This window comes from Panthera uncia (assembly GCF_023721935.1).
Source record: "Panthera uncia isolate 11264 chromosome D3 unlocalized genomic scaffold, Puncia_PCG_1.0 HiC_scaffold_8, whole genome shotgun sequence".
Classification (NCBI taxonomy): domain Eukaryota; kingdom Metazoa; phylum Chordata; class Mammalia; order Carnivora; family Felidae; genus Panthera; species Panthera uncia.
In genome coordinates this window covers 25,110,619-25,134,835 of record NW_026057586.1, presented here as the reverse complement: position 1 = coordinate 25,134,835, position 24,217 = coordinate 25,110,619, and the positions used below count along the sequence as shown (strand labels likewise).

At 41.4% G+C, this 24,217-nt stretch overlaps 1 protein-coding gene across 6 annotated transcripts in view; it reads right to left on the bottom strand.

Annotated features, from left to right (window-relative positions):
* DYM (dymeclin) overlaps positions 1-24,217 on the bottom strand; it is a 351,209-nt gene that overhangs the window by 91,887 nt on the left and 235,105 nt on the right. For all 6 annotated transcript variants that reach the window (XM_049620093.1, XM_049620087.1, XM_049620091.1 and 3 more), the window contains one exon: positions 15,086-15,188. In XM_049620093.1, the coding sequence (XP_049476050.1) occupies positions 15,086-15,188 (103 nt within the window). The remainder of the gene's footprint in view (positions 1-15,085; positions 15,189-24,217) is intronic.

Below are 24,217 nucleotides of genomic sequence, written 5' to 3'. Positions count from 1 at the left end.
TGGCAAGATTTCATTCTTTTTGATTGTCGATTTATACTCCATTGTATATATATACCACATTTTCTTGATCCATTCATCCACTGATGGACGTTTGGGCTCTTTCCATACTTTGGCTATTGTTGATAGTGCTGCTATAAACATGGGGGTGCCGTGTCCCTTCAAAACAGCACACCTCTCTCCCGTGGATAAATGCCTAGTAGTGCAATTGCTGGGTTGTAGGGTAGTTCTATTTTTAGTTTTATGAGAAACCTCCATACTGTTTTCCAGTACTTATTTTTTTAAGTAAGCTTTACATTCAATGTGGGGTATGAACTCACGACCCCGAGATCAAGAGTCATATGCTCCACTGACTGAGCCAACCAGGAGCCCCCATTCTGTTTTAACTTGTATCATTTTCTTAGTTTCTTTTAGTTGTTTTGAAAAGTTATGTAAGAGTTTTCATTTATTTTATGGGTGCATCTCATGCTTTATCACTACAGATATTCTCTTCATTTTCTTTTATCTTCTATCTTTGCACTGGATTTGACTGACCTTTCTCTTGTGCTCATTTCTAATAAAGTTAGTTTTCCTAACATTTTAGGAGGGAGGGGTGGGTCTAGCACTTTCTAGTCTCAGGACACTAGGGCAAGCTTTTCTTAGTTTTTGTGAAGTGCTCCTAAATACCGCCACATTCTTTTTGGGATCTTCTGGCTCTCTTCTCTAGCCCAACATTTATCTGAACTTTTTATTAGTTTGCTTAGTGTCCTTGACCTTCTCTGTGGGCTGTATTTCTAGTAGCTTCACATCAGTGTGGGGTTTGGTTCTAGAAGAAAGCTTTAGCTGTTTAGTTTTAAAAGTTCATAGGGCCCAAAGTCTAGAACTCCTTCAGATCTTACAGCAGACGCCTTACATTCAACTGTGAATTAGAGTATGCAAAACCCCTAAGAGTTTCAGGCGCTTTTCTCAAACTGGCCTCTCCAGTATGCTTTCCAGTGAGTCCCTTCTGCCTACTTTGGGGTCCTCCTGTTCTCAGATCTCTTTGCTTCCTTCTAGTTCCTCCCACACAGACACTACAGGGATCTTGTAGTTCTCGGTAGTTTGTATCCACTCTCTTGGATTCTGGGTTTCCGGTGGTTATTTTGCCATCTCGTTTGTTGCAGATGTTAGTGTGAATGAGTGCGGGTGCATTTTCTTTGTTGCCTCCATAGGGAAATTTCAGGAAACTAAAAAAAATATAAGGCTGGGTCCATCTTCTAAGAATTCTTCTCACAAAGGCGACACTCTCAACCACTCTATATACTGATGTAGTTAAAGGCCCTTCTACTATAGGAGACTTGAATGAAAACCACCCCAAATTTTTACTATGCCTTCTCAGGGAAGCCTTTTTATTTATAGCATTCTATAAAACATAGGCTGATATTTAGTTTATCTACAAATATGTCCGTCATTTTGTGACATCTAAAAATGTCTGTCTCAAATCCTTAAAGAAAGGATCTGCACCATGATTCTGTATTTCTTATTAAGCCTCTTCCTACACCTGGGCCCACTACCGCCGTGTAACTCCAGGGCACAATATTCATACCATATTCTAGGCCGTGTTTCAGGGGACATCGTTCACACCGAATACAAGGCGAGTGGAGTCTCCTCCAATTGTGCATTCCAACAATCATCCAGACAAATCCCTTTCTGTCTACCCAGTGCATCCTCGCAGAAATAAGGGAACCAGCGAATGCTAATGTTAAGGAAATTACACGCAAAAAAGCTACTTCAAGATACATTTTAAAGGCAAGGAAATCAAGGGTCAGAATGGCAAAGTAAGTCGCCAAAGCTCACAGCAAGTTAAAGGTAAGAAAAAGACGGAGCACAGGTCTTCTGCTTCTCAGGCTGTTGCTCTATTTCAAACTTTTCTGGATTACTCCTCCACCCCGCAGTTGTTCAAGGTGATTATCCACAGCATCCAGATCATCTCTTTCCCAGCCTCAACACCCTGCCAGGCTCATGGCCGCTCCTGCCCGAAGCCCTGTGCATGCCTTGTTCCATCTCACCAGCACACGTCTTTGGCACAGCCCCCTGACTTGTCTTTGCTCAAATGTTGCCTTCTCAATGAGGAAGGCACTCCACTGGCCGCCCACTGTCACCACTAACTTCCCGTTGCCAGCGCTTTCCATCCCTGTCTATCCTCCATTTTCCCACGGGATCTTCTAACAGGCCATTCATTTGTTCATTCATTCACCCGGGCTTGCAATCGTTACAGAGCTCTCCCCATGAGAAGGTAGGCTTCAAGAGGGCAGAGAGTTTTATCTTTACTGGTGTCCTCCCAGGGAAGAGAAAGGTACCTGAAAAAAATGGTAGCAGCTAACAACATGTGGGAGGAAAGAATAAGGAATTTCAAGTGCCATATGGAGCGTGTTTATGCATGCATAGCTCCTTTGGAACCGTTATCACTAACTGTTCACCAGGCAAGTATGAGTGATGATATCATGGAGCGTTCCCAATGGGTACTTGGAATTGGTTAATAAGCGAAAGCGCGACGCACAGTGAAACAAAAGTTACTCTTACTCTTATCTGAATTAGTGACCAGTATGAAACAACTTCGTAAGAGAGAGCGTACCTAATTATTAAAGGCTCAGTACTTTGTAGCCTTAGAATATGATCCAAACAAGGATGGCATTAATTCAGTCACTAACACGGTCAGCTAGCATTGCACATTCGAGGAAAATAGACGTGTTTCACAACAACACAATACTCTCCTGGTGACCTCAATCAAAATGCAAAGTTGAGATCACAGAGGGTACCAGGTGAGAGATCACAAGGGGCCTCAAATGCATGAAAATAATTAACCATGCGCTATTCGTTATTAAACAAACATGCTAAGTAATATCATTTCCCTGGCAGCAAGTACATTTAAGGACTGAATTTAGTTCTTATATGTCAATTATCCAAAAACAACTGCTTTGTTGTATTAACAAAAGAAGAAAACCAATATACTCCAATCATGAAAACGCCTCTAACAAATGTCAAATCACAAATGAACTTGCCTTTCTACTTCCCTCCATATACCGCTTCTCATGACAGAGGCCTCCAAACTCACATCTCAAAAACTCAAATAATCTATGAGTAAATTAATAAACAATTTAGGCTTAACTTTCTCTGGTGTTGATCGAATCTTCTAATACCCGAAGTCTGGATAAAACTCTGATGCTTTCACGTTTGTTTTTGCATTTGTAAGGTGTTCCTCAAATGTCCTTGTAAGGATTCTTAAGAATTTTTCAGAAATCCATGAAACTTCCAGAAAAACAGGGAGAGCTGAATTCTCAAATATAATTTGTTTCGTAAATTAAATCAGCTAAGGAAAGAGTTGAATTTCCACTCATACAATGAATAAGATTACTGGTTTTTGGGGGTCTTTTTTGGAGAAACAAAAATAAAGTGCCATTTATAAAACATTTGCAGCTTTGACTATAATCAACTGTAATAATAAGATACCAGCTCAAAAAAATTCTTTTCATTTAAACCTCTTTTGTAATACTGCTTTTTAATAACCCTCATAATAGCCGAATTAAAGGACCCTAACAGAAATCATTCATCCCACATAAAACAAACATTGCCTTTTCTTCTTAGCTTTGTTTTACAAGCTACATTATTTCCAGATGACGCTTGAGGGGACTATGGTTTCAAGAATTAGATGCTTAAATAGACAGCTGCTTTCTATTTGCCATGTAAATCAAGGATATATCAAAGAAAATTCCAAATAGAAGACTTCTTTTCTTCCTATTAGGAACTACAAACTCAGTCAGAAAGGGAGAAATAGAGAAAAACATTCAAAATTTGAGGAAACAGAAAATTTAAATTAAGATTTCTTAAATAAATAAAACTTAGAGACTGACAGGAAAAGGTATTTTCATATTAGCTCTGCACAGCAGCAGGTAAGAATTTTGTCAGCACAATGGGAAAGGGAAAAAAAAACCCATTATCACTAGTTTTTATAAATATATTCACATACTGCTACTGAATTTAATACGCATGGGTTATTTTCTGTACTCTTTAAACTTTGCTTCGAAAGTTAATTAATCATTGCCAGACTTCAATGCAAATGCATCCTATTTTCCTTTTACAAGCCAGAGGAAAGAACATAAGAGTTATTTAAGTATTTTTAATGATAATTGTTCTTTAAAAGTCCTTAAAAAGAATACTCTACCATACTCCTTAAGAACAGACAGGACAAACATCCTTTCCAGGAATAAGGAAAGGGCAATATTCTTTCCCTCAATGGAGGTGTGCTTTTTAAGAATGAAGAATTTTGTTTGTTTTTTTTTTAATAAGAGGAGAGTCTTCCAACTAAATATTGCCCTTAGAATTCTCAGCGCATTTCTGAAACGTCTAGTTCAGAAGTGTGTCCAAAGCCAAGTTACAATACAACCAAGAAAATCGGTTTGATTATGTTAAAGTCAGGCCTGGTTTGTAATTAAAGTAGTAGTGGAAGGGGGGAGGTTTGCTTACTTGCTAGAGGGTTTATTTATTTGAATTTGAAAATCAATTGTACTAAAGAAGAAACTTCCTGGGACCTAATCAATGTGGGGCTTGAGATCTATTTGAGATCAAAGCAGTTGTTTCTTTAGAGATGTTTACCAACGTTATTTAGAAGATTTCCTTTTCTGGTTTTTTTAAGAGCAGTTTCTTCATTATGAAAGCAGCTATAAAGATCTTGATTCTTTATAGAATCTGGTGGATTCCAGAGCTGGAGCAGGGGAAACACCTGATGAGCTAGAACATCTTGAATATCTCAAAAAAAAAAAAAAAAAAAAAAAGAAAAGAAAAAAAGAAAAAGGTCTGAGCATATTCAAAGGGCACAGGAGGCACCCCCAAAGGGTCCTAATGGCCAAAGTTGGAATAACCTGAACAACAAAATAGCAATAGCCCTGGATTAGAAGACAAAGAAAGAATAAAATTAGGATCTATGAGTCCACACTGATATACATACATAACTGCATAAATGAATACATTGAGGACAGGTGACAAATCTTCCTTGCAGAACTGTTCAACAGATGTAAAAGGAATGAGACAAATAGAAAATCACTAATAAATCAGCAATATAAGATGCAGATGAGATCACTGGATGCTAAAATTTGTGGGATAACGTTTAAGCAGAAACAGCATACTGGCACAGTCGCAAAGAATCTCCCCCAAATACAGAGTAATTACAAAGGGAAAAATCAGCAAGTGCACAGTCAAGAATCCTAGCAGATATCACTATAGTGAACCGATCAAGGCAAATGCAGGTAAACGTCACCAGCAATATACACTAACGTCATGCGTTCCCTGACATGAGGCACCGAGAAGGGCATGTCACCTCTGCAGTACCCTTCTCAGTGATGCATAACGTCAATTTAATCGTGATAAAATGCCAGACACACCCAAACTGAGGGACATCCTACCAACTAACTGACCAGTACTTTTCAAAAATGTTAAGGTCAAGAAGGACAAGGAAAGACTAAGGAGACGTGACGCAAAACGCAATGTGGGATTCTGGCTTGAATCCTAGAAAAGGGTAAGGGCATCAGTGATAGAACTGGTAAAGCATGCATGAGATCTGGATTTGAGTCAGTACGGACCAAGGTTAATTTCTTAGTTTTGATAAATGGTCTGTGGTCATGTAAGATATTAACAAAAGGGAAAGCTGGGTGAAGGGTATATGGAAGTTCCTTAAAACTCTTCTGTAAGTCAAAAGTTATCTTAAAATGGTAAAGGAAGGAAGAAAGGAAAGGAGGAAGGAGGGAAGGAAGGGAAAAGTAAGTCCTGGGTGTCCTTGGCAAAAATTTCAGTAACTGAGCCTGTAAAGAAAAGTATATGGTAAAAAGTACAGGTTCTCTGCCCTTGCTGGCCTTCAGTTTGACTCCCCACTACTATTTATTTATTAGTGACTATTATTTATTAGTTTCTTATGCATCTTCCAGAAAAACTAAAGGCGTATTTTTAAATGTACGTATAACCTACATACTACAAATTCTCTGTTTTCTGGGTTTTTTTTCTTTTCTTTTTGTTGTTGTTTGGTTACTTAAGTGTTACATTTCACACAAACCCATATGGCCTGGATTTGGTTTTTATAAAAATGGCTGCAGAATATCGCACTGGATGAATTTATACTTTTTCCAATCAGTTCCCCGTTAACGGATATTTTGCTTGTTTGCACTTTTTTGTTCGTAAGTCAGGCTGAAAAACAAACACACCTTTGTGCAGCTACAGATCTGACTGACTTTAACAGTTTCTCAAGTCAAATCACTGCTCAAGACACAGTTTCCCTCCCTGAATATATGAACTTTTTCAAAGTATGAGCTTTATTCTCCGACATTCATCCTTATGCCACAATGCCAGTCAAGCTGGTATCTATCCAGCCCATTCGACAAATAGTTTTTTCCTAGTGCTCCAAGCACTACTTTTTAAAAATGGCTTCATCAAGATAAAATTCATACACCATATACCTCACTGATTTGAAGTGTACAATTCAGTGGCTTTTAGTATATTCACAGAGTTGTGCATCATCACCACCATCTCATTTTAAAACATTTTCATCATTTGCAAAAGAAATCTGTACTCCTCAGCAGTCACTCCTCATTCTGCTTCACATCCCCAGTCCGATGCATCCACTATCTAACTCTGTAAGATGTGGACCTGTTGTGGCCATTTCCTATGAATGACATGTGGCCTTTTGTTACTGACTTCTTTAACTTAGTACAACGTTTCCAGGGTTCATCCATGTTGAAGCTCCTATCAGTATTTCATTCTTTTTTAACTATCCAATAATATTCCATTGTATGGATATACCACACTTTTTGGCTAGTTGATAGGTATTTGGATTGTTACTATTTTTTGCCTATTTGGAATAAAGGTGCTATGACCACTCACGTTTCGCCTGGACTTCTGTTTTCAATTCTTTGAGAGTATCATCGTATGCTGGGTCATATGATTATTCCATGTTCAGCTTATTGAGGCACTGCAGATTGTTTTCCGAACCAGCTGCACAATTTTACATTCTCACCATGAGTTGAATGAGGGTACTAATTTCTCCACACCCTCACCAACACTTGTGATTTTCTGTCTTTTGATAAGTCATCTTGGTGGTGGAAACTTCACTGTGGTTGAAATTTGCACTTTTTTCTTTTTTTAAATTAAAAAAAAATTTTTTTTAGTGTTTATTTTTGAGAGAGAGACAGACAGAGCACGAGCAGGGGAGGAGCAGAGAGAGAGACACAGAATCTGAAGCAGGCTCCAGGCTCTGAGCTGTCGGCACAGAGCCCGACACGGGGCTCGAACTCACAAACCGTGAGGTCATGACCTGAGCCGAAGCTGGACGCTGAACCGACTGAGCCACCCAGGCACACCTAAATTTATTTTTGAGAGAGAGAGAGAGAGAGTGTGAGAGAGAGCGAGCACAAGTGGGGGAGGGGCAGAGAGAAGGAGACACAGAATCTGAGACAGGCTCCAGGCCCGATGTGGGGCTTGAACTCACGAACCGTGAGATCATGACCTGAGCTGAAGTCAGATGCCTAACTGACTGAGCCACCCAGGTGTCCCAAAATTTGCACTTTCTGACAATGATGTTGAGCATCTTTCAAAGCGTTTACCGGTCACCTGTATATCTGCTTTGGAGACATGACTATTCAGATCCTTTGTGCCCATTTTCTTTTGTAATGTAGTAAAAGCATTATTGCTCTCTTGCATCACAGTCCAACAGGGTACCCAACTGGCTTTCAGTAAGATGATTCGGGGGTCCATGCACTTGCCATACTATGGACCCTGGAATCTCTTAATAGATTTCCTGCATCCAAGCTAGCACATGATGAGAGAGGTAGGGGGAGGTGGACATGCCCCCCTTCGCGTGCAAGACGCAAGCACGATGGAAAAAAGTGCTTAGTTGTATATCCAGGGATCGGTGAGCATCCAGCCCCTCACTGCCTCACCCAGGGCCTAGTGGAGTGTCTGGCATTCAGGAAAAGTGGCTGATGGACTCGAAAAATGCCAACACAAGACACTGCTTTTGCTTTTGGTGGTCACTCTGGTTTGGTTCATCTTAGCAACTCTGGGACACACTCAGCCCTGGTATATTTCTAACGTCAGGGAGCATGCTGAGTGAAGGCCCCTCTATGGGGCTGAGATTCACCCTTTGGTGCCAAATAACTACTTAGATATTTCAAGACAGATTAAAGATGCTTCCTGATGGTACCACTCAACTGTGGTCAGTTCATGGTGGCTCCCGTTATCTCTCCCCCTCCATCTGATGAGGTCACACGTAGCCTGCAGGAATTTTCCCTGTCACTAGAGGGTGTGGAGCCATCTCCATTCTCCGAACCAACTCCTGTTGCCCCAGAGTATCTTTCCCAAACATGAACTGCACAGCACATCTGTAAGAGCTAACACTTACTAAACACTTGGCTGTGCCAAGGATCCTACCTGGACTCTCATTTAATCCTGACAACAATCTTGCGTAGTGGATTCTACTGTTACTCCGATTTTCAGACGAAGCAACGGAGGCCTAGAGAGGCAAAATGACCTGTCCAAGGCCAGATAGCTATGCGTAAGATACACACGTTACAGAACCAGCTTACAAAAGATTCACCCGTTTTTAAAATTTGGACTGTTTGCCTTTTTTGTGATTGAGCTGTTAAGAGTTCCTTACATATTCCGAATCCTGGTCCCTTATCAGATATAAGATTTGCAAGTATTTCCCCCTACTCGGTGGGCTGTCTTTTCACTCTCTTGATGGGATATCCTTTGAAGCACAACAGCTTTACATTTTGATGAAGTCTAATTTATCTGTTTTTCTTTTGTCACCTAAAATTTAGTCCTGCATTTTCTTCTAAGGATATCATAGTCTTAGCTCTTACATTTAAGGTCTCTGCTAGATTTTGAGCTAATTTTTGGGTATGGTGTGAGCCGTTCTTACACGCCAGACACCCTGTCACACACGAGAAACCCTATGGCGACGACGTGCCGTTTTCACTTCCATGCCCTTGTTCAAGAAGCAGAACTCCTGGATTATTTTCCCGACTTAATCTCTCTTCTTAAAAGTACTACCCAGCTCAAATGCAACTCCTTTCCACGAAAACCGGCCCAATTCCTTTCCTACTCCCCCCAAATTGTTCTCTTCCTCTTCTGAAACTCCCCAGGTTTGGTTATAGCCACCTTATAAAATATGTCACATGGAATTGTAATTTAGTTGTGCACTTGTTTTCATTAGCCTCTCAGATTCCCTGTGTACAGGCGCTATGCTTACTTCATTTTTACCTCTCACATCATGCTAAAGTAATTCCCAGATAGAAGTTTGATCAAGATCTTTCTTAATGTCACCATCACTGGAATAAACACCCAAAAGTAATTCCTTGTCGTACAGAATCAGTTCAGAATACCTCGTAGCCTCTTTCTGAAGAAATGAAATGTCTAAAAGCAAAAATAAACAAGAGCCAGGAGAGTATTGGTTCAAAAGGTAAGTCAAATGACATATTCCAGGGTTAGCAATATTTTGGGGTTCCATGTAGAATGATAATGATAAGCAGTCAAGACTTGATCAGAACAAAGCTCAAATACATGGCTTTTGCTCTTTAGGAAGCTACAATTTAAGACAGCAAATTATTAGATCGAGTTGACGTTGAACAACCTGTTTTATGTGTACTGAACTAAAAGGAAAAAACGCTACAACTACCCTTTGAATAGGAAAGAGACAATTCTTTTTTTTTTTTTTAAGATTTAATTTTTATAAGTAATCTCTATACTCAACATGGGGCTTGAACTCATGACCCCAAGATCAAGAGTCACATACTCCAGCCATTTGCAACTACATGGATGGAACTCGAGGGTATTATGCTAAGTGAAATTAGTCACTCAAAGACAAATATCATACGATTTCACTCATACGAGGACTTTAAGACACAGAACAGATGAAAACAAGGGAAGGGAAGCAAAAATAATATAAAACAGGGAGGGGGGCAAAACATAAGAGACTCTTAAATATGGAGAACAAACAGAGGGTTACTGAAAGGGTTGTGGGAGGGGGGATGGGCTAAATGGGGAAGGGGCATTAAGGAATCTACTCCTGAAATCACTGTTGCACTATGCAACAGTGGTTGCAAATTAACGTGGATGCAAATTAAAAAAATTAAAAAATTAAAAAAAAAAAAAAGAAGAGTCACATACTCCACTGAGGAAGCCAGCCAGGCACCCCAGGAAAGAAGCAACTGTGATATAAAGATCATGTACAAATTAATGAGAAAATATATAATTTAGCTTAAAAAATTACACACATCCATGACATGTGTTGGAAACTAATATTCTTTGACTAAGAAAATGACCAAACCATTCAAATTAAATGTCATACAGATATAATTTAGGCCTGAGACTCCTTTTCAGTTCTGGACACTGGCAAGAGCGTGCAGGCGTGCGGAGACAGAGCTTCATCCCCATCAATTAACCAGTTAATATTTAGCCTCCTTTTTTCAGCCTAAGACACAAGAGACTCATGCGCACTTCAAAGTGCACTCAATCCTACTAGGAGAGAAGATATTACAAATGAAACAATTACAGGATAGAAAAGAGCATATATTTAGTTGCTCCTTCTTTGTGTGTGTGCAACAGATCATGTATACCACTGGTCCTCTCATCTCAAGAGCCTTTTATCTTCTTAAAAATCTCTGATGCTCTTAAGAAACTGTTTTTATGTGGATTATATGTAGTGGTATTTATTATATTACAAATTAAAGCCAAGAACAATTTAAAACACAAGAACACAACGCATTCTGTGAGCTGCCAGAGCAATGAAATGATCATTGACCATGTAGCTTCTGGACAACTCTACCCTACAGTGGTACAGGAGAAGGAGAATAAAAATGAGACTTTGAAAACCATTGGGATGTGTGTGCATGAACGTGTGTGTACACAGACACATAGATGTAAGTTAGTAGCATTATACTTGCTTAGATTCAATGATAAACTCTTAGCTGCTGTTTATACCTCAGCTGTTTTTTTCTGATTCTGTCTCCTTAATCTTTTTGGCTGGGTCTTTTTGGTTTACATCCTTGAATTCACCATTTAAAATTAGATGGTAGAGGGGCACCTGGGTGGCTCAGTCGGTTGAGTGTCCAACTTTGGCTCAGGTCATGATCTCGCGGCTCGTGAGTTCCAGCCCCCATCAGGCTCTGGGCTGACAGCTCAGAGCCGGGAGCCTGCTTTCGATTCTGTGTCTCCCTGTCTCTCTGCTCCTCCCCTGCTCATGCTCTGTCTCTCAAAATCAATAAACATTAAAAAAAAATTTTTTTTTATTAGATGGTAGAGTCAGTCCTACAGAAAGTTTCCCAAGTTTGTTGATGATCAAAGGACAATATAATTTGGTTCCTTATGGTTCCACCTAAAATAAAGTTAGTCTTCTCATCTCAAATAGTTGCTAAGATGATTGTTAGAAATTAGGGAAATAAAGCTTATGTGACATTGTAATAACATTCATAATTGAAAAACCACGGTTATGGTTTAAAAAGCAACTAAACTCATTTGTTATTTTTGTTTCACTTTCTAGATTCAGGTTTGTTATATGACCAAAGTTGTTTTAGAGGCTTATTTTTATTTTATTTACTTTTTTTTTGGAAATCTTTATTTATGGGGGAGGGGGGGAGGGAGAGCACACACAAGCAAGCAGAGGAGGGGCAGAGAGAAAGAGAGGGAGAGAGAGAATCCCAAGCAGGCTCTGCACTGTCAGCACAGAGCCAGGCGCGGGGCTCAATCTCGTGACCTGAGCCGAAATCGAGAGTTGGACACTTAACCCACTGAGCCACCCGGGCGCCCTGAGACTTATTCTTAATTTTAAAAAATCTTGAAAGATTCTAACAATTCTCTCCTGTCCCTTTAGTCATTGAATTAACTTTTAGGAAATCCTGATATAAAGATACCAAAGCGCGGCCACGTCGTCAACTGAACTTCATGTGCTTCGCGAAACATGTACGTTGCCCCTGTACAAAGACCGCAGAACCAGCTATGACTCTCTGCACTACGGGTTCTCTCTCCCCAAAGAGGACTTGAGTGCAATTTTTTTTCACTGAAATTTTATTTCCTGTCAAGCAGCCGGACCAGTACCCTCATTATCTGGAACTTGGTGGAAGGCTTCAGGTTTCCCTTGAGATGTTTTGACAAACAAGGTTGTACTAAAGAATTAATACTGATGTTTTGGTAGCTTGCTATTGTTTTCTGTGGTGTTACTCAACTGGCTTGTGAATTACACACTATAATGAGAATAAATATTTTCTTAATATACTCAGAAACCTCTAGGTAGACTCAAAGCACTCTGTGTATTACAGTGAGAAGAAAAACACATTCCTGATTTTAAGCACTTATTTAAACTCATTCAATCTCCACTGCTGCATGTAGACCCTTTCCTTTTCCTTTTCCATCTTTTTCAAATACGTGGTCGAAAGCATCAGTCTAGGACACAGAGCTTTATGTGGCTGGTGACAGAGACATTTAATTAAAATTTCTAGGGAGGGAAAAAGGAAACACATTTTATTTTCCCAGTTAATTACCAATTCATTTATTTATTTATTTAAAAAAAAATTTTTTTTTAAACGTTTATTTGTTTTTGAGACCGAGAGAGACAGAGCATGAACAGGGGAGGGACAGAGAGAGAGAGAAACACAGAATCGGAAGCAGGCTCCAGGCTCTGAGCCATCAGCGCAGAGCCCGACTCGGGGCTCAAACTCACGGACCGTGAGATCGTGACCTGAGCTGAAGTCGGAGGCTTAACCGACTGAGCCACCCAGGCGCCCCTCCCAGTTAGTGACCAATTTAAAAGAGAGTGACAGTGAGGATGTGGTTTCAAATATGCACCTCCCTCATGGTGTTTTGAACACTGGGAATGACGAGTGAAAACAGCCGGTTACCTCGGAAGAAGAACATGTACTTACTTTTACGACTGCCATCGTGTTCCTCAATTGCCTTGCAGTGATTCCGTTACTGTCACTACCACTGAATCAGGGCCACCCACCCTCTTCAATTAACTCTAAGGAAAGGCAGCAAAATTCAAGTTCATAAATGCACTTGGAGTATGTTGTGGCATGGCTGCTAAAATGAGGACTGTCAATGACAGATTCCAAATGGAATTTTCCCAGCATTTCTATGGAGCAGATACTTTAGGGAATTCACTGTTACTTAGTGAAAGTCTCATGCAAGAAGAAGTCAGCAACTCTAAAAACTGTCAAGTTCAACAGTAGAGGTCATATGTCCGTTGGGAGTTCAACCTGTCCCGTCACTGCATAATCACCATGATTGGCGAATACATTAAACACGACCCATTTTCTCAAAGACATTGTCATTTTTCTGGTCTCTGATTACAGGAGGATGCTGCTGGCACAATGTCAAGACTAAATTCATTCAACACATTGTTGTGAAAGAAATGACACAGGAGTACTACATAAGCAAATGACAGTTGTATAAGAAATCACAAAACATTTACAGACGCATTGACTTCAAGCTCTCAATAAACACAATCTCCACTGCCACTCTGAGGCCCCAACTGAGGTTTCCAAGAAGTGATTAGGAAGAAATATTTTTCCCATAACAAGTCATGGCTCGGATAGAAGTGAGCTATTATGCTATTTTTTTTTTAAGTTCAGAATATTCAATTAGGAAAAGATATATATTTTTTTTGGTAAGAGAGAAATACTTGGGAATTACAAACTTAATACCTTAATGGGAATGACAGATCACAGCATCACACACACGCACACAATAAACACAAAAGAAGACAAACAGCACGGGTCGGGTTGTGAACGCTCACGGCTATCTCTTGTTTGTCAGCGACTGCTACCCGGACCGGGTGCTGTTCCCACAGTCTCCTATCAGCACAGCCATTTAGAAATGAAACAAACCACAGGAAACAAAACAACTCTCCGGCTGTCTGGCATGCATCACCACTTCAAACCCAGAGCTTCAAAATTCTCTCGTGAAGTTTCTGAACATCAACCCACTGAGCTGTCGTCGGGGGATGCAGGGAGGTCCTTATTAGACTTGATGGACAAGTTCTGAGGTTTATGACATGAGGATTTTTAGCATCATCATCTAAGCCATGTTCCAACAAAATATAAGAACTGTTGCAGTTAGTGACACTGCCCTAAAGGAACTCTGAATGTTCTCTCCTTCCTGTTATAATGCTCATCCCCGAGCTGCTCCCATTCTATTCTGTCATCATCCTCTGAAGTTAGGTGGTAATAAGCTCTTTATCTTTGAAGTGGGTGAAATCAAGGGAGTACATTAGTGCTGCTGTCCCCTGACCATGGCTTACAGGACCAGGGTAGCATCCTGATCTGAACAGAGCCAACTGGATTCTCTCTCCCAGGTGAAGTGAGAATGAGGACTTCATGACTCTGGTCAGGTGGCTGAAGACACGACCCTCACAGGACATGTTACAGCTTGGGAGGGAGGAAGCTGGAGTGGCTGTTTTAGGTCCCAGTCAACGAATGGGGAAATCTGGCCGATAGCAGCACAAGAATAATACCGAAGCAAAAGGAAGCAGAGCCTGGAAACTAAACTAAACTAAAGCCTCAGAAAGACAAAATATTCTTGAATCCAAAAGGCTTTTCAATTTCAGGTTCTGGTTCTCTGATATCTAGGTGTACCTGTCCCCCTTGAGTTCAGTGAGAAACCTTTGCATAGTTTCTATAAAACTGCTCCTTGTGCTTTTATGTAATTAGTTTGAGTGGGTTTCTTGCCTAAGGTAACAAGTCCTATTTTTTTTTCTAAGTAGGCTGCACGCCCGGCATAGAGCACGAGGCTTGAACTCACAATGCTGAGACCAACACCTGAGCTGAGACAGAGTTGGATGCTTAACCGACTGAGTCACCCGAGCGCCCCACAAGAGTCCAAATTATTAACAATCACTGGCTTAGGTTTGACTTCTTTAACCACTTGATAATAATCATTTAAAGTTCTTCCTTGATTTGCGACATCACTCCTTTCTCTGCACAGTAGAGGCGTCATGGCCATAGACAGACACTGAGAAGAGAGGAGTACTGTTTCTTACGAACCTAACCATGAAAGGAAAACCTCTTGCCGACAAAGTAAGGTAACTACTTACGTAATCTGGTAGAGGAACATCATTGGAACTCAGTGAACCTCTCAAGGACTGTGTGGCTTGTTCCAGAACTTTGTTGTGTTTTTTAGATAGCAAGGAAAACAAACTGAAAAAAAAAAAAAAAAAAAAAAGAATGAGTATCTCCTTTTCTAGGTTTTATGCAGAATTATAGAGTTCCACAAGACGTCAATTATTCTAAAATATACACGTAATGACTTTTTTCATGCCTGTGTTAATAGCAGGATTAGTAATACTACCAAAAAGACAAAAAATGAAGTGAGGAGAATGTTTAAATTATAAGGAGTCTAAAGCATAAAAAAAGTTTGACAGCTTAAAGACCGTATTTCAAACACGGGATAATTTTCTTTCCACAGTAGTGGACAGAGATTCAGACAGTCTGGGATATGAACGAACTTTATGAGTAACTTGGAACGTGATCTATTACTAGTCACTTGAACTTGTATCTCAATGTTCTCATCTTTCAAATAAGTGTGTTGGGTCAGATTATTTTTCTAATGTAATACAGTCTATCGCTTATCACAGCTTTACATTCTTCTCAAAAACAAGGACTTTAAATACATTTATTAGAAGATTTCCACTTCTGGCCATGATGGGTTAACTGGTACCGAACAGCCTTCCTGCTATTAACACCTAGGAAAACTGGACGAGATACACGAGACAACATTTTCCAGACGTCGTACAACACCCGCAGGGCAGGACTGTGGTCCCTACGAGAGAGTGTGCGCCTAGACAAGCCTTCCGGACTGTGGTACGGAAAGCTGGCACCCGGCAGCATGCAGCAGCGTCGTGCTGCGCTGAAATCACAGAGGGAAGGACTGGCGGCTGCGTGGCAGGTGGAATTTGCAGGCAGATCATTAGACTGGAGAGAAACGCAAGAGGGAGGTCCTTCAGAAACCTGCCCAAGGGTCTTCTCCATTTGAGGTTTGGTTTTCTTTGTTTGTCCTTTTGAGGTTGAAAGCGAACCTCACGCTTGCCGTTCACACCCATTTGCCACGACGCGCTGGTAGCCAGTACGGAGCAGCACTACGTTACCTGTGATTCCAGAAATGTTATATGCGACAAGGCATGTGTATGAATGAATACTGTACACACACATCTATCTTTCTTATTCCGCCACCAAATGCGTACAGTTTTGCACCTCATACTTTTTTGCATTTCTTGATCCATTCAATAAACATCGAGTGCCGTAACTTGGTTATCTAAACATCCGGGTATATCATAATTTAACTAGTCTATTATTAATCACTGCGACGTCTCCACTTTCATTTAGTTATTTTTCTATCAACGGCACTGTGCTGAACACCCTTCTGTATAATTTTTAGCATACTGAGGTGCGACTATCTACCGGATAAATTCCTTGAAGTGAAACTACCGAGTAAAAGAATAATGGAAAAGAATAGAACAGTGAACTGTGTAGCAGTATACATTTTTCAAATATACAAGTTATTCTGTAAATAATGAAAATAAAAGGCAAAATATGTTGGGATAGTGTGTAAAGTATATCCCCACGGAAATGCACAAAGAGAAAAATTGGTAAGATTCTTTTGCTCGCAGTGCATTTCAGGAACAAATGGAATTTTAGAGGAGTTTTCTGAGACTGAAAGAATTTGCATGGTTAGTTCTAGCATAGAGAATGGCAAGACTCATAGGCCTGAACCGAATGCCCCCACAAGAAGGGAAAGCAATAAATGCTCCTGGAAGAAGTGAGCTTCCTGGTGTGAGGAGAAGGGGGGGCCACTGAAGAAGACAGCACACTCTACTGAGTTCACAAAATACTAGAACTCGGGAGCTGCTTAATGGGTTCAACAAACTGGGGGTTCTGTCCATGCCCTGAGCTCACCTTCAGAGGACAACAGAGGTAATCTAGGGTAACTTCCATCAAACCTGAAGAAACTCATTAAACGAGCGGTAGGAATCAAAGCAGAAAGGATTTGAAATGGTTTCCTTTGGAGAAGAAAGGCTAGTTTGTTTACTTTAAAAGTGAATACCAACAACCCGCTCTCCTTGTTAGAAGAAGACAAAACCAGGAAGTGAGCTTCAATGCAAACACAAACTCTTTCCGCTGGGCATGATGGGAAATCTGAGTAGTAAGGGCAGATAATGTTGCAATGGTCCACCTCAAGGAGCTGTGGCCACCATTCCTGGCTGCTCTTAAGAAAGCTGCTTTGGGAACAGAGGAGTTGAGGTCACTCCCAGCTTTCTATCGTGAAGGAGAAGCCGAGAAGTCACGCTTACTTCAAGTTGTTATTCTTCTACAATATAACAGGCTTTCCCCTCAGGTCTTAACCGCCACAGAGCTTTCAACTTCTTTTTTTGTTTTTTTAAACATTCTATTTCTGGCTCGCATTTAACATTTTTAAGGCAAAATGACCTAAATTTGTATGAGACGTGGCTTGCAGATTGCTGAGAAAAGTAATGTCTGCTGAAAGCTTTGCAACCAAAGTACCAGCCCTGGCTTAATGCTGGTCAGAGTACACGGTAAAGACGTAGGGTGTTTGCACGTAAACGGGTAATTGCTGGCTTTCAACTGTACTATTCACTCAGGATATGGCTGCCACAGTGCTTGTTTTTAAAAGATTAGACTTTTCTTTTTATACAAGAATGTTCACTACAAACTGGTTCAACACTGAAAAACTGGGAACAACCAGAACACTGAGGAAGAATGGAATGGGTAAATAAACTGTGAGATATTCATACAATGAAAAACTATGTAGTAATTTAAAGTTTTCTAAAGGTACACGCAATAATATGGATACATCTCAAAAACAATGTTGTTTGCTGGGCCCTTAGAGAAGAATGTGACCAAAAGGATATTATTTAAATAGTGTATTAAAAATGCAAAAATGATACTACCTGTCCTCTATGGATAAAACATTTGAATAAAACATATGGAAGTGATAAATACTACATTTAAGATAGCTATTATTCTCTGAGAAAGAAGGGAAGGAAGTGGAATCAGACAGGGGAAAAAATAAGGGATTTAGCTCTCTCTGAATCTTTCTCTCTCTTGCTTTCTCTCTCTCTCTCTCTCTCTATGTAAACTGTTGTTTTTGTTACGCTAGATACATACATAAGGGATTGCTATATTTATCTCTTCGACGTATGCTTGAAATACTATATACATTTTAAAAACTGGAATAAAAAGAATACACTACCCTGAAGACAAGAGAGTTCCTGCTAACAGCCAACATTTTTTTTTTAAGTTTATTTATTTATTTTGAGAGAGAGAGCTCAAGAGGGGTAGGGTCAGAAAGAGAGGGGGAGAGAGAGAGTCCCAAGCAGGCTCCACAGTGCTAGCACAGAGCCTGACGCAGGGCTCGAACTCTTGAATCACGAGATCATGACCCGAGCCAAAGTCAGGCACTTAACGAACTGAGCCCCCCCAGGTGCCCCGACAGCCAACATTTCAGCAAAGAAAGCAGCATGTGGGTAGAATATGTACGGTGAGTCCAACATGACACAAGCTAAAAAAACCACCAGCTGCTGAAAAGGCTGCAGTTGAAGGTGCACAGTCAGTGACAGGAGATGAGACCAGAATGGAGATGTCTGAGACCGAATGTGAAGGATCAAAAGTCCGGGGCTTGATTCTACACGGAGAAGAAGCTAATGGAACATCTGTCTTCCAAAATGATGAAAGAGACATGTTCCTTGTTCGCAAGGAGCTCAAATCTAAGGTGATAAGAAACAACAACAACAAAAAGCCTGCAATTCTGAAATTGGAGAACACCATGGGTCTTAAGAGTAGGCTGTGGGAACACAGAGGAAGGCTGGGTACATTTCGGAGGAAACCTACTTTCTGTGGCCTTGACGTTTAGGGGGTTGCTAGCTGGGAGACGTACAGGGGGAGGAAGAGGAACTCAGAAGGGGAAACAGCGCCCACAGAGGCACAGAGAGACTCGAGGGAAGTACCAAGGCCAGAACGACGCAAGTCCATGGGGTGAGCGGGGGCAAGAGAGAAGTTTAGCAAGACAGGGATGGGCTGTCAAAGAAAACATGCTAAGGGGTTTGCAGTTCATCTTGTCGAAGTCACTGAGGCAGGCAGGAAGTCAAATATTTACCAAGAACCTTCTATGTGCCGGGCAATGCGCAAGTTGCCTGGGATACAGTGACATGCAAAAGCAACGTGGTCTTTGTCCTGCCCTCCTGGAGGAGGTGGTTGCGTTGGGGACAAACCTACACAGAAGGTTCTATCGTCAGTGCAGCGATGGAGATGGGCGCGGAGAGCTATGGGGACACAGATGAGGCTGCCCAGCTGCACCTGAAGGCAGGAACGGGAGGTCAGCCCTGGAGGTGATGCCTGAGCGGAATCCGAAGGAACACTTGGGAGTCGGCCAAGGAAATGGGGCAAAAGGGTAAAGGTCACCTGGACAGAGAAAAGAGCACGAGGGAAAGCAGACATCCAAGTGCAGGCAACGGGAGGGCACACACGCTCACCGAGTGTCACACGCACGGCAGAGCACGGGGTTAAGGCTGAGCTGCCAGTGGGGATGGTTTATGAAGCGTCTCTCGTGTCTCACTTAGACCTTGGGCTTCATCCTGAATGCCAGAGTTTTATGACAGCAAGGCTACAACGGGAGAGGCAAAAGCGAAGCTGTTGTGTCTGGTGTTCAGGTGGGGAGTATGGGGCAAGGGATGGGCAGGAAGTGATCATTCCTCGTTCGTCTATGTCCTCAATCTCTCCCCAGTGCACTCTCATCCCACGGTGGCCAGGCAGTCCCCGCCACAGAACCCCAGGGCTCCAGGAAGCAAAGTCTGAAAACTAGAGCCTGAGGAGTGAGGCACAAGTATATAACTGCATGCTTGCTGTAGAAAGATTCCTCCACCCCCAGAGGGAAGGACAGACAAGGGCTGCCAAGAGAACGGTCTAGAAGCAGATCCTTTAGGTAACTTCTACGCTGCTCAAGAGCGGAGGAGGTAACCGAGCTAAAGCAGTCTGAGCCACCAGGAAGGCAAAGAGACAACAGAGAGAGTGACAGAAAGGAAGTCATGGACGACTCCGAGGTTCCCAACTTGGGAAACAGCAGCTGGCTGAGAATGTGAATGTATGTGCTAGGAACGGAAGAGCAGAAGAGCAGGGAGAGGGCCCAGGAGGACCAGGGCTCTGCCTTAAAGAGCAGCAGCAGTAGCTACGAGGATGCACATAGGGCTCGCTGTGTGTCAGACACTGCTCGACAATAATCGCATGAGGTGCACATTATCACTATCTATCCTTTCTAGGGAGGATGAAATCGAGGCAAAGGTTGAGTACTTTGCTTAAGGCACACAGCTACTTAGCGGTGGAGTCAGGAGTCAAATTCAGGCAGGCAAACTCCAGAATCTGTGTTTTTTAAATGTTTATTTATTTTTGAGAGAGAGAAAGAGAGCACGTGTGCACGTGCGTGAGCAAGTGGGGGAGGAGCAGAGAGAGGGAAACACAGAATCTGAAGCAGGCTCCAAGGCCCCGAGCTGTCAGCACAGAGCCCAGTGTGGGGCCCGAACTCATGAACCGCGAGATCATGACCTGAGCTGAAGTCAGTCACTGAACCAACTAAGCCACGCAAGTGCCCAGAATCTGTGCCCTTAATGATTCTGCCACAAAACCCAGAGATGCTCAGGAATATCCAGATGGAGATGGTCAGGGATACCCAAGTGGGCAGTTCAGAAACACGAAGCTGGTGCTTGGGAGAGAGGTGAGACCTTTTAGGGTTATCAGCATCCGCTGACATCACACAACTACAGGTGATCACCCAAGGATAATGTGGCAAGTAAGAAAAGAAGATCAAGGTCAAAATTCTGGGCGACACCATGACTAAAAGGGGAAACAGCAAAGGGCCCCCTAGAGACATAGAAGGGGAAGAACAAGAAGAGAAAAGACATTCTGGAAGCCAAGAGAATGATCTCAAGGGAAGAGTGGCCATCACTGTCAAAAGGTAAAGGCTAGAGTAATACCCTAAAGGGGAGGCAACACTGGGAGGTCACTTTCAGGAGGTGGCATGGGGCTCCCTCCTTGAATACTGCAGACTTTTCCCACAACAATCTTCCCCCTCACAACTTCTAGGCACCTTCTCTCCACACCCCAGTCCCTCCTTCCTAAGAGCAGTCCCCTGAGAAACGAGGACTACCTTAACTCCGCAAAAGAATGGGAGCAGGTAAAGAAACTTAGGTGTACAATTGGTAGTTCGTCCAAGGTTAAAGTCACAGTGTAGTGAGCACACAAGCTCTCTTACAAATCCTAAAGAGCCATTTTAAAATGCAAGGAAATACAAAATATTATTCAGGATGTTAAAGGCAGAGCTATGGACAGAAACCGAATCTCCTTACGCCAAGCTTCGTGTTTTCCCTGTAGACAGTGACTCCTTCCACACGCAGGAATCCCCCTCTCTCCTCTCTGCCCATCTAAATGCTGCCTGGCCTTCGAGGCACAGCCGCATGCTGTCGATTCCATACCCTCTGTGAAGGATTCCTCTAACCTGTGCTCACCCTGCCTCCGAACCACACTAACTTCTAACTTCTCCACACCTCAGCTGACGCTTAAATACAGTCTCACATGGCTGGTCACCTTATTTTTAATCAGCTTTACTGAGGACTCAGCAGCACAGACTACAATTAACCAATTTTAAGTATACAATTCGAGGAGTTTTGAAAAATATAAACATGCATGTGACTCATCACCATAATCATGACCTAGCTCGTGTCCATTACCCCAGGACAGTCCCCGGCCCCTTGGTAGACAATCCCCTCCTCCACCCCCCACCCCCCTCTCCCGTCCTCCACCTCCCTCCCCCCTCCTCCACCCCCCTCCACCCCCCGCTCCGCCCTGGCCCCAAGCAACCACTGATCTGTTTCCTGTGGCTGCGGTACCAGACCTACTCTTTTGCGTCTGGTTTCTACCACTTAGCACTTCATCCACGGGGTTTGGTATCAGCAGTTCATTCCTTTTTATCACTGAGTAGTTTTCCATTGTAGGAACAAACCTCGTTTTTTTTTTTTTAATTTTTATTTATTTATGTATTTATTTATTAATTAGCTGATGGACACTTGGGCCGTTTCCCCTTCTGGACCCTTATGAATAAAGCTGCTATAAACATTCTCACAAAAGTTTCTTCGTGAACCTAAGTCTTCATTTCTCTTGAATAAATCCCTGGAAGTGGGACTGCTAGGTTCTGTGCCCTACGTTCTTGCTGGCACTTGCTATTTCAGTCTCTTTAGCATTGGCCCTTCCAGTGGCTGTGAAATCTGGCTGTGGTTTTCACCTGCATCCCCTGAGGAATGTTCCTGTGCTCTTGGGTGTTGTTTGCTGAAGTGTGTATTCAGATCTTTTTTGCCCTTTAAACAATGGGTTGTTTTCCTTCTTCTTCCTGAGTCTGTAAGAGTTCTTCATATATTCTAGACGTATGTCCTTTATCGGGTATTTCTTTGTAAATTATCTCCTAGACCAGTGGTGGTGGTGATGGTGGGGGGTTCTTTTCCTGTTCTTAAGTGTCTTTTGAAGGGGAAATTTCAGAATTTGATCGAGTCCAATTCATCAAAATTTAAAATCCAAGTGGTGTTTTTTGTGTACTAAAAAACTTTTGCCTAACCCAAAAACTTTTGCCTTGGGTTATGGTTTCTTATAGATGGTTTGTAGTTTTACCTCTCCTATTTACGGTTTGTGCTCCATTCAGATGTATGTATGGCATAAAGCAAGAGTCAGGGTTTATGTAATTGGTTTGGTTTTTTGCATGTGAATGTTTAACTGTTCCTGCGCCATTAGTTGATAAGACTATTCCTTCCTCCTTAAACTACCTTGACAGGCTTGTCAAAATTTCATATATGAGCATATATGAATGGGTCTCCTTCTGGATTCTATTCCATTCCATTGGTCTATAACTTTATTGCACACCAACAATACTACACTGCCTTGACTATGTTAGTTGTAATCTATAGTATACCTTGAAATCAGGTAGTGTGAGTTCTCCAATTTGAGTTTTGTCAAAATTGCTTTTGGGTCCTTTGTATATCCACATAAATTAAACAAAAACCTTTTTTAATGTTTATTTATTTTTGAGAGACAGAGCGTGAGCAAGGAAGGGGCAGAGAGAGACACACACACACACAGAATCTGAAGCAGGCTCCAGGCTCTGAGCTGTCAGCACAGAGCCCGACACGGGGCTCAACCTCACGGAACTGTGAGATCATGACCTGAGCCGAAGTCGGATGCTTAACCAACTGAGCCACTCAGGCTAAATTTTAGAATCAACTTGTCAATTTCTACCAAAAAGCCTGGTGGGATTTTGATTAGGACTGTGTTAAATGTATAGATAAATTTCAGGATCTCAACAATACTAAGTCTCTGATCCATGAACATGGGATCACCGAGTTTATTTAAGTCTTCTTTAATTTCTTTTTTAAAAATGTTTAAAAAATTAAAAAAATTGTATTATTGAAGTACAGTTGACATGCAGTGCTATATTCATTTCAGGTGCACAACACCATGATTTGACTGATCTTTTCAAATTTCTTTCCACAATGCTTTACAGTTTTCGGTATTCACATCTTGCATGTATTTGAGTTATGTTTATTCCTAAGTTACTGCATATTTTTAGGATACCATAGACAGTATTGCTTTCAAATTTCAATTTCTGACTGTCACATGAATAGCAAAATACAATTATTGTTATATACTGACCTTATATCCTTTGACTTTGTTAAACTCATCTCTTCCTATTTTTTTGTAGATTAGGATTTTTAAATATCTGACCCTGTTTTATGTGAATCAAGCCAGTTTTAAGTGTTCTTTTCCAATCTGAGTTTTTAAGATTTCTTTTTGTTGACTCACTGCACTGCCTAGGACTTTTAGTATAATGCTGAATAAATGTGAGAATGAATATCCTAGTCATTTTCTTGATCCTAGGAAAGAATACATTCAGTATTTTACCATTAAGTATGATTTTAGCTATAAATGTTCCATAGATGCCCATTATCAGGTTGAGGAAATCCCTTCTATTCCTTGTTAACTGAATTTTTTTTTTTTTAATCATGAATAGACAATGAATTCTGTCAAATGCTTTCTCTGTACCTAAGAAGATCACGTGGTTTTCTTTTTAAGTCTATTAAATATAGTGGATTGTACTGATAAAGCATGGAATGTTGAGG